The 18,345-nt window shown below is 36.2% G+C and overlaps 1 protein-coding gene across 1 annotated transcript; it reads left to right on the top strand.

The window, feature by feature from the left end:
- Nucleotides 1-872: 872 nt before the first annotated feature.
- Nucleotides 873-11,200, top strand: LOC122503635. The gene is made up of 2 exons (XM_043614256.1): nucleotides 873-1,375; nucleotides 8,678-11,200. Exon 2 carries the CDS (start codon nucleotides 8,689-8,691, stop codon nucleotides 10,198-10,200), a length of 1,512 nt encoding a protein of 503 aa, XP_043470191.1. The 5' UTR covers nucleotides 873-1,375; nucleotides 8,678-8,688; the 3' UTR covers nucleotides 10,201-11,200.
- Nucleotides 11,201-18,345: the final 7,145 nt, after the last annotated feature.

Below are 18,345 nucleotides of genomic sequence, written 5' to 3' on the forward strand. Positions count from 1 at the left end.
ATTACAAGAAGGGTGGCATTGGATTGGAGATGAGGATTCTCCTCATGAATCAGGTCGCTCTTGCAATAAGGAGCACCCCGTGGTGCACTGTAGGATGCAAAGGTACAAACACGCTATAACACGCTATAATACGAGACCACTCATGTCTGACTTTTTTCCGCTTTTTTCAGGTTTCAAGAAAATTTCACCGCGACAGCGACTCGCTTCTTCTCGGTCGAGTGGAAACGATCGTTTTGCACTTGTTGAAGACTGCTTAATTAATAATGCATCGTGAATTAAATTCAAAATTGTATCATTGCATGAATTAGACTCGATTCGTACATCACATACTCTCACACACTTAGCTTTAAATTGCTCTTTAAACTTAACCAATTTATTTTAATGCTTCAAATTAATATATCATTTATATATATTAATTTATATTTACGATTAATTTGCTTGCTTTACAGAAGAATCTCTTACATTCGCATCGCGGAATTTATATGTTATATAATAGGTAAGAAATCTGAAATTCTCAAATTATTTTGGACCCATGCAAGAAAAATGTAGAAGGATTATGCTTACATTTCATTATTTTTCAACAATTTGTTGTTTACATTTATTAGTAGTAATAAAAGGTTGAAGAATAGCTCATAATAAGTGATGTTTATTAACAAATTCTGTAAAATATTTCAACTGCCCATCACCCCGGACTTTTGCCCTAGATTAATAAACTAAAACAGACCTAATTAACAAAAAAAAATCATTTGTTTAAACAATAACAAATCGACGCTTCCTGATGAGAAAATGTTATTTCTAACGTCAGTTCAATATAAATCTATCTCAGAAACAAGTGCAATATAAAGTGTAACGATGAATCTCGTTACTTAAAATAATAATTAGTTGTTGATTTCAGTTTAGTATTTGTTGGTTAGAATTGGTTGTCAGCGTCGAATTTATTCCTCGCGATTTGCATTGCACTTGTCGTTGCGCATGGTTAGTCGAAAGGTCCCGAATATCAGCGTTTCCTCCCGATTCTTTTTCAACAGGTGTTAGGCCCATTGGAGTGACGGAGACAGCTGTTAGGTTTTTCACCATTGGAGCGAGAGAGACGAGAGATCGCGAAGAAGCCGGCCGGCGACCGTTTTTCCAATTTTGCTGAGATTCAGTTCCTTCACGGAAGCCTTTGAGAGCGAACTTATGTTGCGACGAGAAATTAGATAATTAATCGAACGCATTTAATAATTAATATTGTTAATTAAAGTGATTTAGAGTTATAATAAAGAGCGTAGAGACGTAGAATTGTTTATTTAATTATGTCAACCTAGTGTGAAGTCCTGGGGATTACAAGCGGAGTTCGAGAGAAGCAGCGTCGTTGATATATTTCTCAGCGTGGGTAAGTTTCGTTTTCATTCTTCGAGGATTGCTAATCTCAACGTCGAGCATCAGTCGTTGTCTCAATTTGACTTTCCCCAGTGAGTGTTAAGAGAGTGTTAAGAGGAGTATTGAGGGTTTAGCGAATTAGTAGTAACCGATAGATGCAAGTTATTCAAGTTAACAAAGTCGCGTTACAAAATGGCGCCCAACGTGGGGCCACGTTGAGACAATGAGATAAGCAATCCTCAAAATTAATTTTCTATATATCAGCGTGAGGAGGAAAATTGAATTTTGAAAAGGGTTTTCGATTAAGGGGAACCGTGTGTAAGAATAAAAAAGGGTGATTTTAACCTCTTGTAGAGTAAAAAAGTGAGAATTTTACTGTGTAAATTTTAAGTATTAGTTGAAATTAGAGAATTCCCTCGTGGTCGGATGTGACGTAGAGAAAGTACCGGCGACCTCAGAGGACGCTACAATTATCAGCGTCCAAACTAAGTGAATCGTGTCGTTTATATCGGGTGTTGCGATTATATTCAAGTAATCGGCAATAGATTCGGTTATTAATATTATTTGCTTTTGTCGAGACTAATTTTTTTGTCGGCTTTTCCGTAGAGTGCTTAATTTTCAGCGATTACTTATTTATCAGCGTGCCATAATTATTGTGGAAATAATAAGTCGTTGCTGTTTAAAAGTAACTCAAATTTCGGAAATTAAGAATAATTTCGCAGTGGGCGAAATTCTTGTAAAATTGTAGCGGGCAAGAAAATAGTTTCGTCAAGTTTGGATTTCCGGTAGTAGTCGAGAGACGCCATGTCACATGTTAAATTGGCGCGAGGGTAATTAAATGGAGATTATTTTACAGTGTTTGTTTTTCTTTAGTATTTTATTTTCTCTCTGTCGTATTGAATTATTTGTGTATAAATTTTATTAATTGACTCGTGTTGTGTTACCACTTATTTAACATTTTTTTTTTTAAATTAATAATAATTTATTATCAGCGTTTGGGAAAATTGCCGAAATAATTGCGGTAATTTTATCGTTGATTGTGGTAATTTGGGAAGCGGGGGGACATCGAGAAATTATTCCTGCGCTTTAGCAGTTATTAGCGTTCCTTGTTCAGCGTCAGTCACTGAATTTGGAGGGAATATTTGGCGCGTAAGCGAGCCAAGTTGTTTATCTTTTGTTTGTCAATAAAAGACGAGAGGACGATTGAATATTTATCGATTTCAGCGTTTGATAGATATTTTGTTGTTGTTTTCTCGTTTTCTTTTCCCGTTTCTTGTGTTTTTTTTTGTACGTTTATGAGAGTAATATATTTAATTATTGTATAATTATTTATTTATTTTGTGGTCAGTCCATATTGTTCTCGGGTCGTGAAATTTTTCAGCGTTGAGAATCGATTTAAATTTTATCGAGTCCGTTTTGGATTAGTTTTGTCTTTGAGAAATTTTTAAACATGATGGCTAGCATGACTGATTCATATTATTGCCAACAGTTCGCTCGACTCTTCAGGAATCGAGATGTCAAGAACATTTGGCAGGCTATCGATTTAATGTCCATTTCGGATGTAATAAACGAATTGAGCAGTCAACGTTGTAGCACAAAAGGATCGTCGAGAGTTTTACGAGAACGTCTTTTACGATTACGGACAAGAATAGTATTGGGCGAAGTGTTGTATGTACCGTGGATGGAAAAATATGACGCTGCGGAGTCAGAGGAAGTTTTTATGTTGGAAGGTCTTCCTTTAGCCTGGACGCAAATAGCGGAGGAAGAGGTTTCAGCGACAGAGAGGGAGAGTGAGTTGGAGGAACAGAATAGTGAAGTGAATTGTGGCGATAACCAGATTGGAGATGGAAGTGGTGTCAATACACATGTCAGCGAGCGAGGTAATGAAGTGGCAATTACTACCACTACTCCTTCCGTGGTAACGACAGTGTCAGTTATAACCTCACCGAGTGCAACAACTGTCATAACAACAGTAACAAACACAAGGGTAGGTGACACGACGAGAGTATCATGGTCGATGCCGAGTGGAGTTGTTCCCGCGTCAACATTCGCACCGAGTATCTGGAGTTGGACTAATTCGGGATTTCCAATGCAACTTTATACACCAAGTGCTGAGAGGGGATCTCATGTTGAGAATATCCAGGTGGGTGCAGGTAAAGGTGCGGGTGCAATACCCAAAACCACAAGATATCAGCGGTTGTCAAGTAAAGAGACTACTTCATATTCTCCACAACGCCAAGGGAACGATTTTAAAAACAAAAATAAGTCCAGGAAAGTCCTGGATCCTCCAGAGTGGGAAGAGTGGAGAGGGAGAGGACGAGGGGAAGACACACCAGTGAGGGGGTGGAAAGTAGGTGGGGATGCAGTTAAAAGTAGGGAATTTCAGCGTACTGAAAGCGGGGATGTAGTGAATGGAGGGGATTATCAGCGTAAAGAGGAAGAGGAGAAAATGCAGAGTGGTAAACATCGGTATACTGAGACCAGGGGTGATGAAGTTGAGTATAGTAGCCAGAGTAGTGTCAAATCTGATCGGAGCTTGTCTAAATCATTATGGTTGTTATCTCCAAGTGAATCTGAATCAGATCAGGATCTTAATGAATTAAGGTCTCACCAATGGGAAAGAAGAGGATCGTCGTCACATAGAGGCATCAAGACGGTTAAACTTCTAAAGGATTGGGATGTGAAATTTTCAGCGTCCGAAAAATCAGATCCGGAAGAATTTTTAAATCGTCTTGAAGATTGCAAAAAGAAAAGTAGTATTAGCGATGGTCAATTACTGCGAGCAATCCCAAGTGTTTTAAAACACGAGGCAAGTCGTTGGTTTAGAATTTATCGAGACGATATCTCGTCCTGGAGGAAGTTCAAAAAACTATTTCTGAGAGAATTCGCGCCAATGATAGATCAGGAGGATGTTTGGGATGAACTAAAATCACGTACTCAAGCCAAAGGCGAGAGAATTTCACATTATTTAATGAGTCTTAAAATGATAACGGATCATTTCAAGCATCCACTTTCAGCGGAAAAATGGCTACATGTTGTGTTTAGGGGATTGACACCCGAATATCGGCGTTATCTTTCCGGATTTCAAGTTAACTCAGTTGCGGAGTTGGAAGTGGCGTTAAGACGTTACGAGAGAATCAAAGCTATTGATAAAAGGTATCTACCGCCACCAACAAGGGACAAGATGAGAGTTCCGCAAGCAGCAGCGACCGAAGAAGGTGAAGAAAAAAGCGGGAAAAAGTCAAAAGAAAAAGAAGAACGAGAAGAAACGTGAGGACGAAGTTAGTGTCGATGCCTTGGCAAATACCAAGGAAGCTGGGAAATTTAATAGAGGGGAGAAATCGATTTCAGCATCACAAGAGACACCACAATTATCAGCGTTGCCTGTCACTTATGTTCAAAATTTGCCTAATAATGTTCCAGCACAGGTCACGACCGGACCATTGGCAAATGCAACACAGGGAAATCAATGGGGTGCAATAAGACCGTTAGAACAAAATAATAACGGCCAGCGACCTTTTGTAGGTACTTGTAATGTGTGCCAAATAGTTGGACATCGGGCAGCGGAGTGTCCGCAGCGAATTTGTTTTAGCTGTCGTCGACAGGGACATTTTTCAGCGCAGTGTCCTAACAAGCAGCAACGAGCAATAAAGGAATCGTGTCAAGTATGTGGCGAAAGGGGAACAGTTTTCTCACGCTGCCCGAAGTGCGTTTTTATAAGGCAGTATTTGGAAAACTTGAGAGGGGGGGACAAGTGCAGTCTCCCCCCCAATAACAAGCGCAGGTGACGTAAGGAGCGAGTCAGAGGGAAGTTTTATACACCTGCAAAGAAAACAGTATTCCGATGCAAGAGAGGAGCAATTGCCTTCAAGTCAGTGGGTTAACGAAGGAATTATCCAAGCGAGTTATAGTGTCAGCGATGATTTGAATAATCAACAAAAAAATGTTGTGACAAGAGAAACAAATATTAGCGATGAGTTATCAGCGGATTTAGGGGTGAAGCCGAGCGAAAAGAATGAGACGATTGTTCTTGAATCCAGTGGTGCAGAAATGGCGGAACCAGCTGTAGAAGTCCAACCAACTGAAGCAAATCCGTGTGAAGATCATAGTGCTGAAAATAATTCGGCACGTATGAGCTTAGAGGGGGGAGAATCATCAAGGAATGATGTTGAATCCTCTGAAGAGTTTGAAGCAGTGGACGGTACGAGTTTCGAGAATAGATATTATATGAGAATTTTCATCGCCGATAAACCATATTATGCACTGTTTGATCCTGGAGCAACAATATCGGTAGTAGGTCCGAAATTGGCGGAAAAGTTCAAGGAACGATTGACGTCGACAGATGCAGCAATACAGAGTGCACTCGGATCATCAGCTAGTACTCTAGGAAAATTGAGTCTGTGGTTGAACGTGGATGGTGTCTCGCAAGCTTTCGAACTCCGAGCAGTTGACACTCTAACTCAGGATGTGATTCTGGGAGTTGACTTCTGTAAGGAGATGGACATGGACGTTCAGCTGGGGAAAGGACTTTGGAGAGTAAAGGGCAAAGAATGGCACGAATTTGTAAAAAGTAAATGTCAGCGTCAAGACGGTGAAATATTCGCCGAATGTGCAGGAATTTGTGAGTTGTCACGTGAGCAACGTCGAACAGTGCAGAAAATTGTCGATGATTTGGTTATTCCACAAGGGGAAATTCATGGAATGACGAATCTAACTGAACATAATATCAGCGTAACAGATTACACTCCTATCAAGCACAGGACTCGAAGAATGTCGCCGACAATGTTGGAATGGATGATAGCGGAGGTTAAAAAGTTGTTGGATCAAGGGATAATCAAAAGAGCGTCGAGTGAATGGAGTACGGCCCCAGTGGTGGTCAAGCGAAGTGATGGAACATGGCGATTATGTTTCGATTTCAGGGACTTGAATAAGATCACGATTAAGGATGCCTATCCGATTAGAAGCATGGATTCAATTTTGGATAAGCTCCGTAAGGCGCGTTATATTTCCAAAATTGATCTGAAGGCAGCGTATCATCAAGTACCAATGGCAGAGGATAGTAAGAAGTTCACAGCGTTCTCGATTCCAGGATTGGGTTTGTTCCAATTCAAAAGAATGCCGTTTGGTCTTACAAACGCTCCGATGACATTTCAGCGCCTCATCGATGCTCTTTTCGGTCCAGAGTTTGAGCCAGTTGTATTCGGGTATTTGGACGATATTATTATCGTTACGAGTACATACGAGGAACATACCAGGTGGTTGGAGATAGTCCTGCAAAGATTAGCAACAGCGGGTCTGGTGGTGAATCCTGAAAAATGCGAGTTTGGATGTTCGAGAGTCACATACTTAGGGTATGTACTTGATAGTCAAGGATTGCGCCCGGATCCAGAGAGAATCGAGCCTGTGTTGAAGTATCCTGCTCCGACGAATCTGAAACAACTGAGAAGGTTCCTCGGAATGATCGGTTGGTACTCCAGGTTCATTGAAAAGGACAGCGAGCTGAAGATTCCTTTTTTACGTCTGCTACATAAAGGACAAGCTTGGAAATGGGGAGAGGATCAGAATGAAGCATTCGAAGCTCTCAAGAAGAAATTAGTTTCAGCGCCAATCCTTGCTCGTCCGGATTTCTCCAAGCAATTTACGATTCAGTGTGATGCCAGCGACTTCGCAATTGGAGCGGTACTCACTCAGCAATCGGATGATGGAGAGCATCCAATAATGCATATAAGCAAGGCGTTATCAGCGGCGGAAAAGAATTACAGCGTGACCGAGAAAGAGTGTTTGGCTCTGTTATGGGCTATTAAAAAGTTCAGACCTTACGTCGAAGGGTGTCGATTCACAGTGATCACGGATCACAGCGCTTTGAAGTGGCTGAGGAATCTCAAGGATCCGTCAGGAAGATTAGCGAGGTGGGCGCTTGAGATGCAGCAATGGGACTTTGAGATAGTCCATCGGCGAGGGATACACCATCATGTTCCGGATGCGTTGTCCCGGATGTTCGAGGACGAGGAAGAAGTTTCAGCGTTCGAGGCGACTCATGATGCTTGGTACGTTCGGCGTCGCGAAAATGTGGAGAAGCATCCACATCGTTTTCCCGATTGGAAAATGGAAGATGGGAAGTTGTATCGGCGTAAGAGTGATCCGATGTTATCACCGTTCCTGGACGAAGGTGAAAATTGGAAACTGGTTGTACCTGAAGAGTTCAGAGAAAGAGTATTTAGTGATGCACATGAGGAATTTTCAGCGGGACATTTAGGAGTCGATAAGACACATCAGCGAGTGATTCAGCAGTACTTTTGGCCTGGCATGTGGTACGATATTCACAATTGGGTGAAGGGATGTACGCAATGTCAGAAGTTCAAAGTATCACAAGAAGGTCCTGTGGGGATGATGGGGCGAAGAATCGTAGAACAACCTTGGTTAGTGGTAGCAGCTGATTACATGGAGTTCCCTCCAAGCAAGAGTCAGTGCAAGAACCTCGTGGTTTTCCAGGATCTCTTCTCACGATGGGTGGAAGTTAAACCCTTGAGATCAGCGGATGGAAAATCCATTGTCAAGGCGTTCGAAGAGCTTGTTTTGTTTCGATGGGGAACACCGAAATTTCTGCTCACGGATAATGGCAAGGAATTCGACAATAAAGTGTTGAAGCAGGCCTTGGAAGAGTATGGTGTGCAACACTTGACGACTCCGCCTTACCATCCCCAAGCTAATCCCGTGGAGCGTAGCAATCGAGTTCTGAAGACAATGATAGCGACCTTCGTGGGTGAAGATCACAGAGAGTGGGACAAACACGTTCACGAGTTCCGACACGCTGCGAATACGGCAGTGCAGTCGTCAATTAAAATGTCTCCAGCATTCCTCAACTATGGGCGTCAACCACAACCAGTGAAGAGTTTACGCCGAGAGGTTGAGGAAGTGAAAATTTTCAGCGTCTCGATCCTGAAGTGTGGGCGGATCGAATGAAGCGAATAGATGCGTTGCGTGACCTAGTTGCAAGATTTGTGGACGAGGAAAGAGAGAAACAAGCCAAGTATTACAATCGCAACAAGAGAGAAGCTAGTTTTAACGTTGGCGATTTGGTTTGGTGGCGAACACACAAACTTTCCAATGCGTCTCAGCGTTTTTCTGCGAAGTTGGCACCTAAATATGAGGGGCCCTTTGAAATCTTGAAGAAGCTTTCCCCGTCAGTTTATGAGTTGAAAAACGAGGATAATCGTAGAGTGTCGAAAGTGCATGTTTCGGATTTAAAGAGATATATTCCTCCTCGCGGAAAATAATTGAGTAAGAATTGTGACTAATGTGAGTTATTTTACAGATTGTTCGTTGATGCCAGCTCGGAGATCCTTATCAGCGTCAGAAGGAAGAGAATTGGAGAGGAATCATTTTCAGCGGAGTAAAAAGGCAGATCGAAAGCAGATGTGGAGGACTAGAGCTGCAACGAGAGGAAGAAGTGGGCGAAGCGGTGCGAGTGTGCACAAACCGTGGCCAGAGTTCCAGTCACCGATCGAGGAGCCTGATGAGTCGACCTTGATGGTTCGCCGAGCTCTGAGAAGGAGTGAAGCACTGAATCGTGTTGGTACCGAGAATTTGCCTGCGAGGGAGATGCCTACAATTCGAGAGGCAGTAGTTCGACCTGAGTTCGTGGTCGATGCATTGATCGAGGTGCGCAGACCGGAGGTGGAAGCGGTACCAGAGGTAATAGTGTTACCAGAAGTGGAAAAGGTACCAAGAGTGGAACCAAAGCCATCTACGAGTAAGGGAGCGATACCTAAAACTGTCAGCGTGGAAGTTCGTCGTAAAAAGGGCGAGAGTAGAGAGTCTTGGGAGAGTCGACGTGCTGTGATGGAGTTAGAAGCAATGATTTCACCGTCAGAACGAACCTTGGAGCAACTTAAACAGGATCAGAAAAAGGAAATTGAGTATCGAAATAAGAAACCTTTAAGTGCCTGGGATTATGTTGGAGGTACCAAGGACAAGGTCGTTCTTCCACGATCGGCGGAGTTACCTCGAGAGATACCGGCACAGCCGCGTTTTATGAGCACGCAGCAATCAGTCGAGGAATTTAAGAGTGAAGGGGTTAGCCAGACGTCGGCTTGGCTGGGACTGATACGCCCTGAGGAGACGCCTAAGCAGGAGTTTGGATTACCGGTTATCCGGGCAGGTAGGATGTTCGGTGGCTTGGACATCATTCCTACAGACCCGAGAGTTGATCCTCCTCCTGGTGTGTGTCATAATTGTTGGTGTCGTGGTCACGGAGTTAATCGGTGCCGTGCGCCGCGAATTGAGATGTGCAATAATTGCGGCCGTCGTGAAGTGGTGTTGATGAACTGCCCACGTTGCAGTCGAGTGCATAAATTAGATATGAGGCGGAAATACGGCGAGGACAAGTATTTTGCTCATCGAGAAAATCGATCTCGAAAATATCAAAATACTGGTGATGTTCATAAGAATGATGCCAGCAGTTATCAGCGTTCGTCGGTGGGTTCGACATCTAACGATGCAAGGAATGCAATCGAAGCAGGGAGTTCGGTGCCAAATTTTCAGCGTGATAACGATTTAGTCATGGAGACTCAATCACCAAGCTCACGAGAGGAGGAATTTCCTGTTTTGTCGTTTCCACTTGGCAACGAGTTTGAGATGGTTCTGAGTCAAGAAAGAGATATAACGAGTGATCAACCAGCTCTGCGTGTTGAGTCACATGTGTCAGCGTCCGAGAGGAATATTTTGGAGGAATTACGTGAATTAAATGTTTTACTGCAAGGTGTGCCTGAAGAGCTTGCTCAGGAGGTTCGAGCACAATTTTTGAAAGAGCGCACTGTGCGGAAAAGTCAACTTTAATTTTATTTGTTTGTTTTCTTTTCATGCTCAGTGAGACTCGTGATTCAGTTCCTTATGATTTGAGTTTATGTAACACCACAGTATTATTAGTTAAGTGTTACCATTTGGAGATTATTATTTTTTGTATTATTTAGTTAAGTGATTACATGAATGTGTTCGATAGTTATTCTTAATTTTTGTTCATGTAATGAACTGAATTTATTGTTATAGAATAAAGAACAATTTATGTGTTACTGATTATTATATTTCTTGTTTTCGGCAATAGTTAGGGATTACTATTGGCCTAGTGAGGGGATTTGTAACGATGAATCTCGTTACTTAAAATAATAATTAGTTGTTGATTTCAGTTTAGTATTTGTTGGTTAGAATTGGTTGTCAGCGTCGAATTTATTCCTCGCGATTTGCATTGCACTTGTCGTTGCGCATGGTTAGTCGAAAGGTCCCGAATATCAGCGTTTCCTCCCGATTCTTTTTCAACAGGTGTTAGGCCCATTGGAGTGACGGAGACAGCTGTTAGGTTTTTCACCATTGGAGCGAGAGAGACGAGAGATCGCGAAGAAGCCGGCCGGCGACCGTTTTTCCAATTTTGCTGAGATTCAGTTCCTTCACGGAAGCCTTTGAGAGCGAACTTATGTTGCGACGAGAAATTAGATAATTAATCGAACGCATTTAATAATTAATATTGTTAATTAAAGTGATTTAGAGTTATAATAAAGAGCGTAGAGACGTAGAATTGTTTATTTAATTATGTCAACCTAGTGTGAAGTCCTGGGGATTACAAGCGGAGTTCGAGAGAAGCAGCGTCGTTGATATATTTCTCAGCGTGGGTAAGTTTCGTTTTCATTCTTCGAGGATTGCTAATCTCAACGTCGAGCATCAGTCGTTGTCTCAATTTGACTTTCCCCAGTGAGTGTTAAGAGAGTGTTAAGAGGAGTATTGAGGGTTTAGCGAATTAGTAGTAACCGATAGATGCAAGTTATTCAAGTTAACAAAGTCGCGTTACAAAAGTTAACTCACAAATTAATGCAAGACAATTATAATTCAAAATAATTCAATAATATAATAATATATAATAATAATAATAATTCAATTCAAAATAATGCTATCTCAAAATCCAATGCAATAAAATTACAACTAAAATTAGCATTCAATACGATTCTCTCTCAAAACATTTAAAATAATATCTTAATTTACAATTAACTCTAATATGTTAACCTGACAAATAAAAAAACTCAATATAGAACTTTTATTTTCTACACTGAGAAAATATTTTGTTTAAAATTTTGTCAAAGTTGGTTAAAATGGCTACACATGGGCATTCTGAAAATGTTTAATATTTTCTTATGTGGTAATTGAAATACATTTTTAAAAGAGTGTTCAATAAGTAATGTAAAGAACATTAGATCCACAGTTTTCTTAAAAGTATCAAATTGATACTAAAGTGAATCAAATTGATGCCAAAAATTTAGATCAATTTTTATTTGATCCACATTTTTGGTATCAATTCGTTGTTATTTGATACTTTTAAGTTAACAGTGTCAATGATCATAAATTGATTTACTTTTTGTAACACTTTATGCTGTACTTAGTTACATAGTTGCCTGCGTGTGTCATAGTTTGCCCAAAAGTTGGGTAAAATGAAGGTCCTGACCTCTTGACAGTATAGTTACCTGGTGGGACCATCAGTTTACCCAACTTTTGTGCAAACTGTGACACACGCAGGCAACCAAGTAACCAAGTACAGCAGAAAGTGTTACAAAAAGTAAATCAATTTATGATCAATGATCTAATGATCTTTACATTACTTATTGAACACTCTTCCAAAAATGTATTTCAATAACATAATTGAATTTCTGCGAAGAATTTTATTACTTTTGAAAATAATATAATTCTTCAAACGAATTTTATTCAAGTTTATAAAAATAACTAAATTTCTGTGAAGAATTTTATTATTTATATAAATAATTAAATTCTTGCAACTAATTTTATCCAAGTTTAAAAAAATAATTAAATTTCGGTGAAGAATTTTATTATTTATAAAAATAAACTTTGCTAAATTTTTTTTAAATAATTGAATTCTTGCGACGACTTTTAAAAAAATCGTTTTAAATAATTGATATATTTCGAAAAATTTTATTAAATTTTGTATTTTAAATAATTAAATTCCTGTGAAAATTGTATTACTTGTGAAAAAAAAATTGAATTATTTCGAAGAAATTTATTAAAAATTTTGTAAATAATTAAATTCCTGTATAATTTTTCCAAGAATTTTATAAAAATTATTAAAAATAATTCAATTTCGAAGAAGAATTTTATTATTTATAAAGATAATTGAAATTTTGACGAGAATTTTTTTCAATTTTTGAACATAATATTGAAATTTTGCGAAGAATTTTTATAACTTTTGAAAATAATTGAATTTCTAGAATCATTTGTAACTTTTCCAAAATTCAATTTTTTAGTATTTTTAACGAAAATTCTTCTATCAATCTAGTATTTATGAAAATTGTAAAATTAGGTATTCATTAAATAATTTATAAGTCATAATTTTTTTTGGACAAAAATGAAAAATTTATAGCTGATTTTTTAAACATGTTATTTTTGACCAAAAAAAAGTGGTACGCATGTTAAGACACCTATTATACTTAGTAGGGGAGACTGGGGTAAACCCGCGCACAGGGTAAACCCGCTCACCAGCGATTTAACGCGATGAACTCAACTTAAGATGGAGATATTGATAATGTGAATAGTACTTACCATTCAACTTATATTAACGAACTTTCGTTTAGTTTCATGAATTCAACATAGAATCAGAGGCAATCAAATGTTTTTAGAGGTATCAGAAAAAAAAACGTTTTTTGGATTTTTAAGTTTTTCGATCATTATTTTTGAGTCTTAATTTATTTGGCAAATTTTTTTTTGTTGCTATTGGATGTCTTTTTTCGAAGTACATGTATAGTTTTATCTTATTTCAAAAAGATTTAATTAAATTTATTCTGAAATGTGAGGAATACACTCGGAGTAAAGTCGCTCACGTGTGATCGGGGTAAAGCCGCTCACTTAGTTTTAAATTTAAAATTTAGAATAAAATAATTTCACGTATTATATTTTAACAATAACACAATTTATGACTTATTAAAACCAAAATTTTAACTACATTTCACTTTCTCTTAATAAAATATAACACTATTTAAATCCATAGTTGAAATTCATGAAATCTATGTTCATTATTTATTAAACCAATTTGTTGTTTATATAAATGTTTATATAACTCATAAATTATCAATAATAAATCATACTTAAGACGGGAATAAGACGAATTTTAATATTTAAAAAATAAAACTGTTCCGTCTTGAAAAGATAAAGTGAGCGGGTTTACCCTGGAAAATTGTGATTTCGAAATTTGGCATATGTTAATTAAAAAGTTTCTCTAAGTAAAACTAAAAAAAATAAATCAAAAACTCTTTTTTACTTTTTAAGTAGAAATCATAAGCTTTCAAATGATATAAATTAACTTGGATTTAGAGAATAATTTCCCAGATTTTTACCGATCTGAAAAAAAGTGAGCGGGTTTACCCCAGTCTCCCCTAATTTATTTTAAATTGAAACAAAATGAATAATTACGTCAGATTCTAATTGTTGTTTATTTACTTATTTTGATGGTCTTAGCCCAAAGAAAAAAATTAAAACATTAAAAATTAACTTAAAGAAGATAATCAAAAAATAAAATTTTATTTTGCACAAAAATAATATTAATCAAAAAATAAAATTTTATTTTGCACAAAAATAATTAATCGAAATCTTTATATTCGCAATTTTTACAGGTGAAGAACATGTAAAACGCTTAAAAATTGTGGATTCAAAATCAATTTTAATGACAGTACTATTTTCACACCGTGAGAGTTTTAACCTGCGTACCACAGTGTGTCTTAACGTGCAGACCTCGCCGTTATTTTTTTAAAGCTTTAAAATTATTTGTAGATGTTAACGTAAGTCTAAATTTTCGTCGGAACATTAAAGTAGAACCAAAATTGATATGTAAATGTTATCCGCACTTTTTTCTGCCACTTAAAAATACAATAAATACACTAATCAGGAATTCTGAAAAACACTTTTTTTAACTAGAAAATTGGTTCACTCTAGTTCTATCGAAAAAACAGGAGTTATTGCGCTTCTATTGAATAAAAAGTTTGGTATTAATGATACGACAAAATGCCAATAAGCTTTTTGGTATTATCAGTTACAAGGTTATAATATCTTAGTGTCTCAACGTGCGTACCTCTCCCATAAAGATAGTTCATGAAAAATTAAGTTATTTAAAAAGAAATTATTGGCAAAAATAGAAAAACTTGAAAGTTTTGTATTAAAATTTGTGGTAATTTCATAGTTTACGAGGCAAACAAAAAAACATCAAAATTCAGAGTTTTCTCATGAATTTGAGAAATTCAATTTTTTCCAGTAATTTTACTCAAAACCCCTGACAACCTATTTGCAATTGCTGAAAACTGAATAAACCCTACAATTCAGGTACAAAATAGGGCTTAAATTTCAACTCCGGTAGATAGATAATTAAAATAGACATATCAAATAATATTTCAGTCTTCAACTAAATAAATATTAGAATAAAACAAAATAAATTGAAGAAAATTAATTATAGTTTGTCAAATATTATTCTCAAAGGTAAAAATAATCCGATTAAAGGAGGAGCGTTAGACGTAACCAACCAAACGCAATTCAGTGGTTCCACAGAGAGATACACACGAGGATTTTGATGCAATCGTAAACGTATAAGATTACAAGCCTACCCTCCTTTATATTATCTTTCATCACAATTTACTTCATAAGAAATAACTACAGATAGAAGAAATTAAATAACGTAATGCTTCAATGAATGCTACACCATTTTTAATTCATAATTAACCACACAACTAATCATTATCACTTACTTTAAATCTTGATTTTCATTTCATTTTTCAAAAGTAACACAATAAATTGCCAATTTCGCTTATAAGAAAAAAATTGAGTTTTTTTGCAAATTAATTTAGTAAAGAAAGCAAGCATGTAGAATAAGAATATATTTATTTAAATTAAGCAGCATTATATAATTAATAAAGCAAGAATCTAAAAAATAACTTTTGCTAATTTTAATTTTAATTATTATATAGTGCATTTTTTTAAGTTGCAAGATAACAATTGTTTAGCTGACATAAAGGTATTTTGAAGTTGAATACACAGGAAAAAAAAAGTCTGACTCCGTTTACACCTTAAATTCAGCCCATGTATTTCACATAAGTCTGTCCTTGTCTAACGGGGCTGACTCCGTTTACACCTTAAATTCAGCCTCAAAAAGAGGCTGAAAGTAAGACTTTTTTTTTAGTGTGTAGAAGACAAGTGTTCATAGAGGTATACTTAATTGAGATTAATTAACTGGAAAGTGCAAATTAAATGAACGGTTTGCCATCGGGAAGAGGATCTCAAGTTGCGTAACGAGCATTCACTTCTTTAAGAGTTGCTAGAAACAAATCAAGAGGGTCATATATTTCTCAATTTTGTTTCTCTTGCAGTTGTAGTATTTATTGTAATTTTTTTTATAAATGTAGGTCGTGACAGACAAAATAATGACAATTAAACGCAAAATCCTTAAACAAAATTTAAAAGTTAAGCTGAATTGAATATTTTGATAAATATTCTTTAAATACACTAGAGTGGGGTGAAAAAGACACTCTTACTTATTACGCTATAAAATCGAAAATTTCGATGACTGTTGCTTTCCACGACATTTTAGAAAAAAGGTGTTATTGAAAGTTGTACATCCAGAAAAATATTTCCTTATTTCAAATTTTAATTTTTTCATTCTTATGGGGTCAAAGAAAAATGTCTTCCATTTAAAGAAATTATTTCATTACTTTCTTTTCTAGACTAAAAGAAATAAAATATTTTCTTTGAATCAAAGAAATAAATTTTCATTTTTAGAAGTAAATTTCTTTAAAAAAATATTTCCAAAATTCAGTTTTTTTAACGTATTTTTTAACTTCTTGAAAAATTAAGTTATTTAAAAAGAAAATATTGGTAGATGTGGAATCTTGTGATTAGGTTTATAGAGTATTTTTCACTCTTCAAGTTGACTTAAATTAAAGTAATGCACTTAATTTACCAACTTTAATATAATAGAATTTATTTTCCTTTTGTACAAACTTTCTTTTCGATCCCCACTTAAGGGATATAAATTTGGGGGAATTAAAGGCGAATTTGCCATCGTCGTCGCGCGTACAGGCATTTCATAGAAGGGTGATTCTCCGCGTAGCGCACAATTTGGATTTTACTATTTTTAAAAATTTTTTTTCAAATTAAGTAAAAGTCGATATAGAATTTTAAAGTTCAATATTCAAGAACGAAATATTCGTGGTGGGCCAGACAAAATTATAATTTTCTTTTTTACAATAAATACCCATGTAAAATTGAATGACGCTCTGATTCGACCATGACGCACAAGAAAAACTAATTTTTTAAGCAAATTATTATCGATTTCAAAAATTCTTTTTTTCCACGTATTTTGTTTTCACTTACATTATACTACTAAACTTGTTTTGAGGTAAAATATAAATAATTATTCATTTTATTGCAAATATATTATGATTCGACCATGACGATTCTGTGATTCCCTATGAAACTTTCATGCTTGTAACACATATAAAGCAGAAAAATAAATTTTTTTATTAATTTATTTTTTAGTAATTTATTTAGGAGAGTTTATTAATGCTTTTTATTAATGTTAAATAATTTTTCGATTTGATTTTTTATGTAAATTAGGCAATTTTACAAAGTGATGATACCATGACGCGAAAACAGGGGACAAGAAATTTCTACAAAAATATTAAAAAATAATTTTTTTTTTCCATAAGTGTTTTGTTTTTCTCAATTCTACTAATTTAGACAATAAGAAAATGTCAATATTCATTATATTTATTATTATTATTATTCCGAAAGGGTTAGGATTGCATAACTTTTTTTGTAGTCTAGTAGGCTCTAGTACAAGTGATTTCTAAAAAAAAATTACAACTGTAAGACCATCTGTAATGTTGGTAAATTTTTTTTCGTTTTTTGGACCATTTTATCCCATAAACGAAGAGATCCGAAAGGGTTAGGAGGGCAAAACTTTTTTTGCAGTCTAGTGGGGTCTAATAGAAGTGATTTCTGAAAAAAAATTACAACTGTAAGACCATCTATAATTTTGATGAATTTTTTTTATTTTTTGGCCATTTTACCCCATAAACGAAGGGATCCGAAAGGGTTAGGATTGCATAACTTTTTTTGTAGTCTAGTAGGGTCTAGTACAAGTGATTTCTAAAAAAAAATTACAACTGTAAGACCATCTGTAATTTTGATGAATTTTTTTTTCGTTTTTTTTGGACAATTTTACCCCATAAACGAAGGGATCCGAAAGGGTTAGAAGGGCGAAACTTTTTTTGTAGTGTAGTGGGGTCTAATAGAAGTGATTTCTGAAAAAAAATTACAACTGTAAGACCATCTGTACTTTTGATGAATTTTTTTTCGTTTTTTGGACCATTTTACCCCATAAACGAAGGGATCCGAAAGGGTTAGTTAGGATTGCATAACCCAGTAAAAAAAAACTAATTCAAATGAATTGAAACGAATTAACATTTTTGGTAGGCTCCAATTCGTATTTGTCACAAAGCGGGATTCACTCAAGCTCTTTGTATATTCAATTGAATTTAATTCAATATGTACCAATTTGTCCAAACGAATTCGCATTCGAAAGAAATGGCCAAGGAATGCATTGAATTCGTGCTAACGAATTGAAAAAAATTAAAGGCTCAAAACTTGTCCAGTGAATTGGTACGGATAGAAGGTTCGGAAGTTCAATACAGTTTCACGAATTCAGGAAAATTGCATCATGGCTCCAATTCGTATTTGTCACAAAGCGGGATTCACGAAAGCTCTTTGTGAATTCTTTTTAATTCATTTCAATTAGTTTTCGTTTACTGGGAACTTTTTTTGTAGTCTAGTAGGCTCTAGAACAAGTGATTTCTGAAAAAAAATTACAACTGTAAGACCATCTGTAATGTTGGTAATTTTTTTTTCGTTTTTTGGACCATTTTACCCCATAAACGAAGGGATCCGAAA

This window comes from Leptopilina heterotoma, unplaced genomic scaffold (genome assembly GCF_015476425.1).
Source record: "Leptopilina heterotoma isolate Lh14 unplaced genomic scaffold, ASM1547642v1 Lhet_267, whole genome shotgun sequence".
In the NCBI taxonomy this organism is placed as follows: Eukaryota; Metazoa; Arthropoda; class Insecta; order Hymenoptera; family Figitidae; genus Leptopilina; species Leptopilina heterotoma.